Consider the following 12,322-nt stretch of genomic DNA (forward strand, 5'->3'; position numbering starts at 1 on the left):
TAAGAAAGCCTTTGACCGGGTATGGCATGCTGCACTGTGGGCAACCATGAGGAAATACAACATCAGTCCTAACCTTGTCAGAGTCATTCAACATCTGTACAATAAAGCTACCAGCGCAGTTCTCTACAACGGCGCTATCGGAGACTGGTTCAGGACAACAATTGGAGTGCGCCAAGGATGCCTTCTCTCTCCCATTCTCTTCAACATCTTTCTGGAGCGTATCATGACGGATGCCCTAGCAGATCATGAAGGAACTGTCAGCATTGGAGGCAGACCAATCACCAACCTCCGTTTTGCAGATGATATCGATGGGCTAGCTGGAGAAGAAAGAGAACTTGCCAGTCTAGTTGAAAGGCTTGATACCACCTCCCGAGCCTACGGAATGGAAATCCATGCTGAAAAGACCAAAATGATGACCAACAACAAAAATGGCATCCGCTCAGACATCAAAGTCAATGGACAGGCACTGGACACGGTGTCAAGCTTCAAGTACCTCGGTGCAATCGTGTCCGATGAAGGATCCAAACGGGAAGTCCTTGCCAGGAGCGCTCAAACAACTGCTGCCCTGGCAAAACTCAAACCCATATGGAAAGACACAAACATCAGTCTGGCATCAAAGGTGAGATTACAGCGCTCACTTGTAATGTCGATCTTCCTTTACGCCTGTGAAACATGGACCCTTACAGCAGAGCTGCAGAAAAGAATTCAGAACATGGAGATGAGATGCTACAGAAGACTCATGGGTATCTCCTACACCCAACATGTCACAAACGAAGAAGTCCGGCAAAAGATCAGCCAAGCCATCGGCCCACATGATGACCTGCTCACCACGGTCATAAAGCGGAAACTGAGGTGGTACGGACACATCACCAGATCCTCAGGCCTTGCAAAAACAATCCTGCAAGGCACCGTACAAGGTGGCAGGAGACGAGGGAGACAAAAGAAAAGATGGGAAGATAACATCGGAGAATGGACTCACCTGAAACTCACCGAGGCAATGAGAGCTGCTGAGGACAGAGAGGGATGGAGAGAGCTGGTCAACAGATCGTCTGTGGTGCCCCAACGACCCTTTGGGGTTATGGGATAGGTTAGGTTAGGTTAGGTAAGGTTGCATTTCACGATTTAACTTCACGTCCATAGTCATGTTTGTTGCCTTGTTGCACGCACAGCCTATTTTATCTAAATATAACTACAGATCTCAACGTTGAGTTGGTGCTGAAAGCTTCATTTATGATTGCTGCTTTTGGTAAAAGCTTAACTCTCTTATATTTAGATCTTGGAACACCCTCCCAACACACCAAGATTGATGTTGACGATTGACGATTCAACTCCTCCAAGTTGAATCTTCAAATAGTTGACTATTCTAAGACACTCCCGATTTTTAGTGAGTATTCACACAGCTTTTCAAAAGAGCGACAAGCAACAAATTTTGCATCTTTTTCTTGTCTTCTTGGACACTTTTGGAGACTCATATGGCACATATTGCTCTTCCAGAGCAGCTCTTTCCAACGAGCAGCGGGTTCTCCAGCAAAATCTTTCAAAGTGCCTACATCTTTATAAAACATGATATTTGTCACCTGTCAGCAGTAAAGCCCAAGCCAAGACATCCGGTCAGTACCCCCAGGATGAAGCACACCTCCTCCACGGGGACCAGCCAGTAGCGAGCACACACAAGATCCCACTACACACAGAGAGAGGACTGAAGGTCATTCTCAGCATCAATATTAACAGTGCTATTTTCTATCAGTGCGTGTGTCTTCCCTTTGTATTTAAATTACTTGTATTGTTTCTATTACAAAACCCAAAACCAGTGAAGTTGGCACGTTGTGTAATTCGTAAATAAAAACAGTATACAATAATTTGCTACCGGTAATCCTTTTCAACATATATTCAATTGAATAGACTGCAAAGACAAGATATTTAATGTTCGAACTGAGAATTTTTTTTTTTTTTGCAAATAATCATTAACTTAGAATTTTATGGCAGCAACACATTGCAAAAAAGTTGGCACAGGGGCATTTTTCCCACTGTGTTACATGGCCTTTCAACACTCAGTAAACGTTTGGGAACTGAGGAGACCAATTTTTTAAGCTTTTCATGTGGAATTCTTTCCCATTCTTGCTTGTTGTACAGCTTAAGTTGTTCAACAGTCCGGGGTCTCCGTTGTGGTGTTTTAGGCTTCATATTACAGCCCTTTGAGACACTTGTGATTTAGGGCTATATAAATAAACATTGATTGATTGATATTGCACCACACATTTTCAATGGGAGACAGGTCTGGACTACAGACAAGCACTCTTTAGCCAAGCTGTTGTAACACGTGGCTTGGCATTGTCTTGCTGAAATAAGATGTAGCGACGAACTGTAGTTACTGACAGTGGTTTTCTAAAGTGTTCCTGAGCCCATGTGGGGATATCCTTTACACACTGAGTGTCGCTTTTTAGATGGATCGAAGGGCCGTAATATCATCGCTTACGTGCAGTGATTTCTCCAGATTCTCTGAACCTTTTGATTATATTACGGACCGTAGATGGTGAAGTCCCTAAATTCCTTGCAATTGCTCATTGATAAATGTTGTTCTTAAACTGTTCAACAATTTGCTCACGCATTTGTTGACAAAGTGGTGACCCTTGCCCCATCCTTGTTTGTCAACGACTGAGCATTTCATGGAGGCTGCTTTTATACCCAATCGTGGCACCCACAAGTTCCTAATTAGCCTGTTCACCTGTGGGATGTTGCAAATTTGATGAGCATTCCTCAATTTTTCCAGTCTTTTTTGTCACTTGTGCTAGCTTTTTTGAAACATGTTGCAGGCATCAAATTCCAAATGAGCTAATATTTGCAACAACAACAAAAAGTTTTCTAGTTCAAACGTTAAGTATCTTGTCTTTGCCGTATATTCAATTGAATATAGGTTGAAAAGGATTTGCAAATCATTGCATTCTGTGTTATTTACGATTTACACAATGTGCCAACTTCACTGGTTTTGGGTTTTGTATTTAAAGCAGTAATTTCATAAGATACATAACATAACAGTTTGTCTATGTTAAAATTATTTGACTGAGAACATTACAAATTAGTGCAGTCGCACAAAAAGTCATCCTCTGCCTGCTATTTATTTTTTGTACCAACAAAACATCTCCTCTGAGATGCAACTTGTGTTTACAATGTTTTTTCATGAACAGCTGAGCCGCTAACTTTGAGAGCCAAAATGATTTTGATGACCTAAGGAGAAAATGAGAGAGAGTGTGTGAGAGAGAGAGAGAGAGAGAGAGAGAGAGAGAGAGAGAGAGAGAGAGAGAGAGAGAGAGAGAGAGAGAGAGAGAGAGAGAGAGAGAGAGAGAGAGAGAGAGAGAGAGAGAGAGAGAGAGAGAGAGAGAGAGAGAGAGAGCAGAGCCCTCTGACGCCCACAAAAGCTTTGCCTAATTGGAACTAGAGCGCAGAAACATGAAAACTTGTCACAAACTATCTGTCATACTCTGCACACTGGTGTCTGCAAAGGCAAAAGCAGCATAGCAGAAGGTGGTGTTCATATGGGTGGAGACGGGTTGGAAAATGCACACAAACAAGTTTCAAGACTCACCAGACTGGTTTTGTGAATGAGGCTCAGGCACTGTCCGCTCTTAAAGGGGCCAGTGGACAGCTCTTAAGGGGCTTAAAGGGGAACTGCACTTTTTTTGGAATGTTTTATCGTTCACAATCACTATGAGAGACAAGAACACACATGTCTTTTTTTTAGGATTTTAAAGATGATTAAAAAAAACGTGTCAATGTGAGTGTCAATGTTGTCTGTCTATCTGTGTTGGCCCTGCGATGAGGTGGCGACTAGGGATGTGCGTATCGATCCTATGGTATCGATATATCGATACTCACACGCTACTCATTTGGCATCACTTTTCTGAAAAAAGTATCGATATAAACCAAAAAATGGCGTGTGGGGGGTGCAAGCATCACTTTCAGATGTTTTTGATGACTTACTTAACTTACTATGTGCTGGGACACCCCTGTACCTGGCAGAGTATAGAGCTGGCCCAGTCACGTCAGAGGAGACAGCGAATGAGCGTCGTCAACGTGCAACACACACACAGCCAGCCGACAGCGATGCACCCTGACTTAAAACAGGCATTGTTTATTTAATTTTTTTAGTAATGTTTACTGAATATTTTTGTTTAAATGATTATCCTAAATTCAAATAATTTCCACACAGGGGAATTTACTGTTAGTTGAAAATTGCTTAAGTATTTAAAACAAGATAAGAAAGAAATACAATTTGGAGATTCTTCATCTTTGCATTACAGTTTTATTTTTTTCCAAGAAAATCTTGAAATATATGATTGAATGTGATTTTGGTTTTAATCTGCAACATGATTTCTTACATTTCGAAAACATTAGCCTATTTCATATTTCATTAATTGCTACCGGTAATTATATCACAAACTTTAAAAAATAACTGCAGCTTCTTGCTATTCGGTTTTGACAGTTAATTGGAAAGCCCTAATATCTAATTATTATTATATATAATATCTAATTATTATTATATATAATATTTAATTTATTTTTCATATTTAATGTTATTTATTTTAATTTTACTTTTATTATATATTGACCATAATAAATGTGGTATAAATGGTCTGTATTTGTCTTGTGATTTGTCTTAAATAATAATAGTAATAATATTTTTGACTGCCAAAATTTGAAATGAATGGTATCGGTATCGGTATCGGTATCGATGAAAATGCAAGGAAAAAGTATCGGTATCGTATCGAATCCTAAAAGTGTGGTATCGCCCATCCCTAGTGGCGACTTGTCCAGGGTGTACCCTGCCTTCTGCACGAATGCAGCTGAGATAGGCTCCAGCACCCCCCGCAACCCCAAAAGGGTAAAGCGGTAGAAAAAGGATGGATGGATGGCTTGCAAGATGCGGCTAATGGAAGTCACCGTTGTAGCCTTCAAAGCCCTCTAAAACAACTTCAAAACCCTCCATCAACATTTTATATACACTCTGCAAATCTGTATATAATGTAGTAAATGACAATATGTAATATGTACAATATTTACCGTATTTTGGTAATGTTATGCACAGCCGGAACTAATTATTCGCCGCATTTATTTCTGTTTCCATTGCAGTGCACTTCCGACTTCCTGCAACAAATTTGTTCCTACTCCCGGAATCAAACGCGAGTGTGTTTTCTATTCATGGCAGACATAGTAATAGACAACAATATTTTTGGACAAATGAGGATTCACAACCATATCTTATTGAAACTGAATAAACGGAAGATAAACTGCTGCTTATACAAGCGAGCATGAAGGAGAGTTGAAACGTTGGCGCAGACAGTAGCCGAGAGAATGCGACATGGTCACACTGCAAATCTGGAACTTTAAGCCAAGCTATGCCAAATTAATGGATTGCTTACCCAAATCAACTGGACCAAATGGATTATCCATCTAGTAAGTCACTACACTATTGATCATGATACATGGCAGCACATCACCGTATACTACAGTGCATACGCTGCCGTGCTAGCTGTGTACAAACAAAACATGAAATGTGGACTAGTACCTTACAGTCACTGTAATATGATTGATCATGGTTTTTGTCAATACAAATTGTTGTTCTATCGCAGTGTTGTGCATTACAAAATCAAACGCGTTTTGTGTTGATGTAGCTAGCTTATCTCTTTCCGTAGTTAGCTTATATGGCTAATACCGTACGCCGATGTGTTAGTATGCTAGAAAAATAGTTCACTGAGGAACTATTTTTCTTAGTCTTACAATAACAATGTTTGCAGGTTATGGAATCAAGTATTGTTGCCGGTTTTTGAATGCATTTTTAAAGTGATTTAGAGTGATTTAGAGAATGGATTGCTCCCATTAACTGTATTGCTAGCCACCAAGAACGAGACGATTTTTATGTTAGAATACGTAAAAAAACAAAACTTTTGTCTTTGTGTCTCTCATAAGGATTGTGAACGATAGGCAAAAATTCCAAAAAAAAAGTGCAGTTCTCCTTTAAAACCTGCTTGAGTTATCTTTCTAACTCTTTCGAATGTTAAATTGCACAAGCTTGATTTGGCTTTTTACACCTTTCCTTCTTTCTATTTATCCGTCACTATTGGGAATATGCCAATAACACCCATCTCTATCAGACGATTTTTGTGAAGAAGTACATTTATGCCATTGTCGATTACTGCTGATCATAATCGCCAATCCCCTCTGGCTATTTCTTTTTAGTTACTCAGCTGACAAGAGACTAGTAGCCAATTATGTGTTTCTATACACAGTTTAGAGTGGTTTCCCTAAACTAATAATAATCACCTGTATTAAGGAAAATAAATAATAATAATAATAATGGATTAGATTTATATAGCGCTTTTCTAGACACTCAAAGCGCTTCACAGAGAAGTGAGAACCCATCATTCATTTTTACAACTCATTCACTCATCATTCATTCTCCGGTGTGAGCGGCACCGGGGGCAAGGGTGAAGTGTCCTGCCCAAGGACACAACGGCAGCGATTTTGGATGGTAAGAGGCGGGGATCGAACCTGCAACCCTCAGGTTTCTGGCACGGCCGTTCTACCCACTACGCCATGCCGCCCCCAAAAACTAATAATAATCACCTGTATTAAGGAAAATAAACTTAATTTTTAGTATCTTAAGTATCATTATCCAGTGATAAGGGGGACCTTATCACTGCAGGACAAGCCAAGAGCAAGCCAGGAGCAGGCATGCTAATAGCTAAGCTAACCATTGGCAAGCTTTAAACAACATCAGGAAATAAATTAGGAAAGTTTAACAAGTGTAGATAAAACCATGTTACAGCAGAAAGTAAGCAGTTCTTAACATGACACAAGTAAATGTATAAGAGTTAGAGACAGGATAAGATAACAAAAACTTGGTGTGTCAGTATTGTCACAGACAGTACACAACATGTAAGAAGAGGGCGGATCAATACTTGGATTGAATTGGTGGTGGTACTACCTTGTTATCGATACCAACCAAGGTAGTATCAGAATATGATCAGTGTATGATCAATACTACAGTAAGTAGGTCGTTATATTACTTGTTTGAAGCCTCTTTCTTTGCGCTGTCCTCAAATCTACCGTATTTTCCGCACCATAAGGCGCCCCGTGTTATTAGCCGCACGTTTAATGAACGGCATATTTCAAAACTTTGTTTACCTGTTAGCCGCCCCGTGCTATTAGCCGCACCTACGCTACGCTAAAGGGAATGTCAACAAAACAGTCAGATAGGTCAGTCAAACTTTAATAATATATTACAAACCAGCGTTCTAACAACTCTGTTCACTCCCAAAATGTAATGTGCAAATGTGCAATCACAAAAATAGTAACACTCAAAATAGTGCAGAGCAATAGCAACATCAATAACTCAACGTTGCTCATACGTTAGTGTCACACAACACACAAAATAAACATTTAAAGCTCACTTTCTGAAGTTATTACTCATCTACAAATCCCTCGAATTATTCTTCTTCGGTGTGCTTCACTTGTTTTTTGACACCATCTGTGATGTGGACGCGCATGCAGTCGTAGATCAACAGGAACGGCGCTGCGTGAAAAAAGTCACCAGCTGTCTTCGCGTAAACGTCTATCAACCACTCGCTCATCTTTTCTTCATCCATCCATCCCTTCGAGTTAGCTTTTATGATGACGCCGGCTGGAAAGTTCTCTTTTGGCAAGGTCTTCCTTTTGAATATCACCGTGGGTGGAAGTTTCTGGCCGTTAGCATGGCAAGCTAGAACCACAGTAGGACGACTTCTCATTCCCTGTGGTGCGAATATTCACCGTACGTGCTCCCGTTGTATCCACAGTGCGGTTCACATGAATATCAAAAGCCAGTGGAACCTTGTACGCGTGTCTCTTAGTAGGAGACATTTTGTTGTCTTTACAGAAAAACAAATGAAATTAAATATCCGCGAGCTTCTTCTTCTCCGGGGGCGGGTGCTCACCTTGGCGGTTGCTTACAGTAGAAGAAGAAGCGCTTCCTCTTCTATGGGGCGGTTGCTTACCGTAGAAGAAGAAGCGCTTCCTCTTTTACGGGGAAAAAAGATGGCGACTGTTTACCGTAGTTGCGAGACCTAAACCTTATGAAAATAAATATGAATATTAATCCATATATAAGGCGCACCGGGTTATTAGCCGCACTGTCTGCTTTTGACAAAAATTGTGGTTTTTAGGTGCGGCTTATGGTGCGGAAAATACGGTAAACATCAAACATGGATATGATCAGCTGGACCCTCGACGCAATTGACAAAGTCTTTTCGACAAGGAAAAGAGTTTCGGGGGAGCCTGGCTGCCCTGATGGAACCATTGCTGTAGGGTACGTGAGAGACTCCTGGGATAAATGGAGAATCATGAGCCTCTCAGTCCTTTCCATCGAGGACGTGGAAGACATCTACCTATTTGGAACCGTGATCGCGGGGCACTTGCTGATTGGGCTGGGCATTGCTCTGGTGTATCGTCAAATTCGGAAGACGATGGCAGCCACTCAAGGAGCCCAACGGCTGTTCATCGCAATGGAAGGATTGGGTCGGGCTGTGGGAACACAGACTGTGGCAATTTCTGATTTGAATCGCAAAATGGATCTCATCATGGAGAAGCGCTGAGAAGGAAGAATTAAATTGAATTTGAGAGAACCAGCAGGGACACAGAGCGGGAATGTCATTGTTTTGACTGCTCGAAGAAAACAACGTCTTAATCTACGATTTGACTCCCTCGAATGGCCTTGACGCTATCAGGAACAGGCTGTTCTGAAGAACTCCCCTGAGGACTCCTCAACGATGGACGCTTTTGTCCTTCCTTTTTTTCAATAACACCTGGTGTTGAACTGAGATCGGCCCCAGTCCACAAAAACATTTCAACATCTCACCCAAGTTAATTGGGCATACATGCACGCACCCGCCCCTCCCCCAATCAACGCCTTCACCACTGCTTAATTCGTCTTCGGGGTTGTAGATGGCTGAGTAGCGCTTTATAGCGGCAGCTGGCCTCCAGGGCCCCAAGTCCCCCCCCCCCCTCTGTTGCAAGTTGTTGTGATTACCTGTCTCATGTTAATGTGTGCTCTGCTATGTGAGGTTTTTTCCTTGGACTCGGTCTGGACCCCTCCCGAGGGTCCAGCCTTAGACTGATACTTTTTTTACTCTTCCCCCTTTCCCAATGTCACCTTTTTCCCACCTTTTTTAAGGAGCGCTGTAAGTGGCTGATCCGTTGGCGGTCCCGTCTTGTCCCCTTGTAACGTATGTCTGCTCTTAGTGGGACTGTGCCGAAAATGAAATTTTAGTTCTTATGTGTCTTGTACATGTTAAACAATGGACAACAATAAAGCATCTTGAATCTTGAATCATCTTGAATTTTTATTTTGTCATATTCATTTTTTGAGGGTAAAAAACAAAGGATTAAAAGAGTAGTAGTAATTTTTGTTGAGTAATTGTCTACTATTGACTTTGTTTTGATCAAATAATTGTATGTAATAAAAGAAATTAAGTAAATAGTTGAAATATTGTGTTGATATTGTTAAACTGTCAAAAGCATTGAAGAATTTACAGATAACACGTGTGATTGGTATCGGTATTGGTATCAGCTGATCTCACTTATGGTTGATCGAAATCGGCAGGATAAAACCCTGATCGGAACATCCCAAGTTGCTTCAAATTCTCAATTTTTTTCTCTTCAATTGGAAAATTGTAAGATATACACTACCGTTCAAAAGTTTGGGGTCAACCAAACAATTTTGTGGAATAGCCTTCATTTCTAAGAACAAGAATAGACTGTCGAGTTTCAGATGAAAGTTCTCTTTTTCTGGCCATTTTGAGCGTTTAATTGACCCCACAGATGTGATACTCCAGAAACTCAATCTGCTCAAAGGAAGGTCAGTTTTGTAGCTTCTGTAACGAGCTAAACTTGATTGCACAAGGGTTTTCTAATCATCGATTAGCCTTCTGAGCCAATGAGCAAACACATTGTACCATTAGAACACTGGAGTGATAGTTTCTGGAAATGGGCCTCTATACACCTATGTAGATATTGCACCAAAAACCAGACATTTGCAGCTAGAATAGTCATTTACCACATTAACAATGTATAGAGTGTATTTCTTTAAAGTTAAGACTAGTTTAAAGTTATCTTCATTGAAAAGTACAGTGCTTTTCTTTCAAAAATAAGGACATTTCAATGTGACCCCAAACTTTTGAACGGTAGTGTATCTTACAAGCCAAGAACAAGTGAACAAATGTGTAGAAGTAAAAGTGATGGTCTGCCTGAACTATCAGTAGCAGACATGGACAAATATTAAATAAACTCTGCTTCTTCCTACTCCTGTTCGGACATGTTAAATTGTGCAAATCTAAATTTGTAAAAAAAAAAAAAAGGAAATGAAAATGAATGAAACAACTGAGTTCTACACTTCTGGAGAGACTCACTACAAGATTTTGGCCAGGGTGCCATGATCCGTTGCCCGGGTCAAGGCTTGATTTATGTTTTGTGGCTTTTTTCCTATGTCCGTCAGTTTCCGTGCTATACCCTCTTTCCTTTCGTTTACTTTTGGTTTCCATCCATCCATCCATTTCCTACCGCTTGTCCCTTTTGGGGTCGCGGGGGTGCTGGAGCCTATCTCATTACCCTTTATATTTTTCATTCACCAGGCACAAGTCGCTGGGTCAATGCTCGCTCTTCGCGACATTGGTTGGTTCTTGTTTTCACCACGCTAGTGTATTTTTCCTGTTCTCCCCTGGCGATTATCTTGTTTTTTTGGCTCCACATTTGACTAGTGTCTGAGTTTTTGTATTTGTTGTCCTGCCGCTTTCCTGCTTGTCCTTCTGCTTCCGAGAGAACACAAACATCGGAGCAAAGCGTCCAGAACGTGACACAGGTCCTAACCGCTTCCCGTTGAGCAAAGCAATGCAATACTGCAATGCAGCCCCTTTAGGAATCTGAAGCGCAAAATGTCCAGTGCCCGTAAAAACCCAGACATTTTCCCACCTTTTTGCCAGTTTTCTCCTTTTTGAAGGCGGTATCAGAGGCAGGAAGAGAATGTTGAAGAGGCGAGAACAACGTGGAACATTTGACTCTTTGTTGCATTAAAGCTATTGTCACTGTCTAACAAGCATTTTAAATAGGGATGTCCCGACCAACATTGTTGGCCTCCGATCTGAATCCCACCCGATCCGATACTTTTACAATAATTATTTGGGGTGTAACGGTACACAACAATTCCGGTTCGGTACGTACCTCGGTTTAGAGGTCACGGTTCGGTTAATTTTCGGTACAGTAAGAAAACAACAAAATATAAATTTTTTGGTTATTTATTTACCAAATTTGTAAACAATGGCTTTATCCTTTTAACATTGGGAACACTATAATAGATCTGCCCACGTTAATCAACATTAAACTGCCTCAAGTTGTTGCTCAGATTAAATAAAATGACAAAACTTTTCTTCTACATATAAAAAGTGCAACATTAAACGGTTTCAAGTCAACTCATTATGCTTAATTTATTACAGCATTTGGGAAGCCTGTAGTTGATTTTTATTATGTAAATGTTATATTTTTATCAACATGTGATAGCAGGGACCCTGCCATTCAAAACTAGGCTACTCCATTACTAATGATTAATGTAACTATAGCTGAAAAAATTGTACAATAGCAATAGGAGAGACTATTCATCCCTGAACACCATGGAGTTCGTGTAGGCTTAATGATGCAGTTACATTATTATATCAACTATCAGAGACAGAAACTCTTCATTTAATATAATGTCCTTTTTTGCAGCTTCAACACAGCTCAATCAACACAGAAAAAGGTCAAATGAAATAACAGACAGACAGGGCTTTGCTGTTCGTAACGCACACACACACACACACACACACTCACACACACACACTGCAAAATGAGCTAACGTTACGCTAAAAGCGAATTAGCCTTCACCTCAAGCCAGGACTGCGAGCGAGCTGAGCTGCCTTTTATATTTCTAGAACAGCATTCGGCGGCACCGCGGGCCACATCCGGCCCTTTGTGCGTCCCTGTGCGGCCCGCGTGAGGCCAATCATAAATTATAAAATACATTTTAAAAAGTATCTATGTCAAGTGTGCAATACAGCGGTGCTGCTTTTGTTTTGAAAAGCGTTATTTCTATTACTTCCGTGTGGACGTATGCTCGTGCGCGATTGTGAATGAATGTGAACAGCGGCAATCACAAATTACAAAATAAATTAAAAAAAACATCTATGTCGTGCGGGCAATACAACTGTGCTGCTTTTATTTTGAAAAGTGTTATTTATGTGCGTGCGTCCGTGTGTAACCTGTG

At 40.8% G+C, this 12,322-nt stretch overlaps 1 protein-coding gene across 2 annotated transcripts in view; it reads right to left on the reverse strand.

The window, feature by feature from the left end:
• slc22a17 (solute carrier family 22 member 17) overlaps positions 1 to 12,322 on the reverse strand; it is a 39,725-nt gene that overhangs the window by 18,927 nt on the left and 8,476 nt on the right. For both annotated transcript variants that reach the window (XM_062021056.1, XM_062021057.1), the window contains exon 3: positions 1,578 to 1,681. In XM_062021056.1, the coding sequence (XP_061877040.1) occupies positions 1,578 to 1,681 (104 nt within the window). The remainder of the gene's footprint in view (positions 1 to 1,577; positions 1,682 to 12,322) is intronic.

Source organism: Entelurus aequoreus, linkage group LG15, assembly GCF_033978785.1.
Source record: "Entelurus aequoreus isolate RoL-2023_Sb linkage group LG15, RoL_Eaeq_v1.1, whole genome shotgun sequence".
Taxonomy (NCBI): Eukaryota; Metazoa; Chordata; class Actinopteri; order Syngnathiformes; family Syngnathidae; genus Entelurus; species Entelurus aequoreus.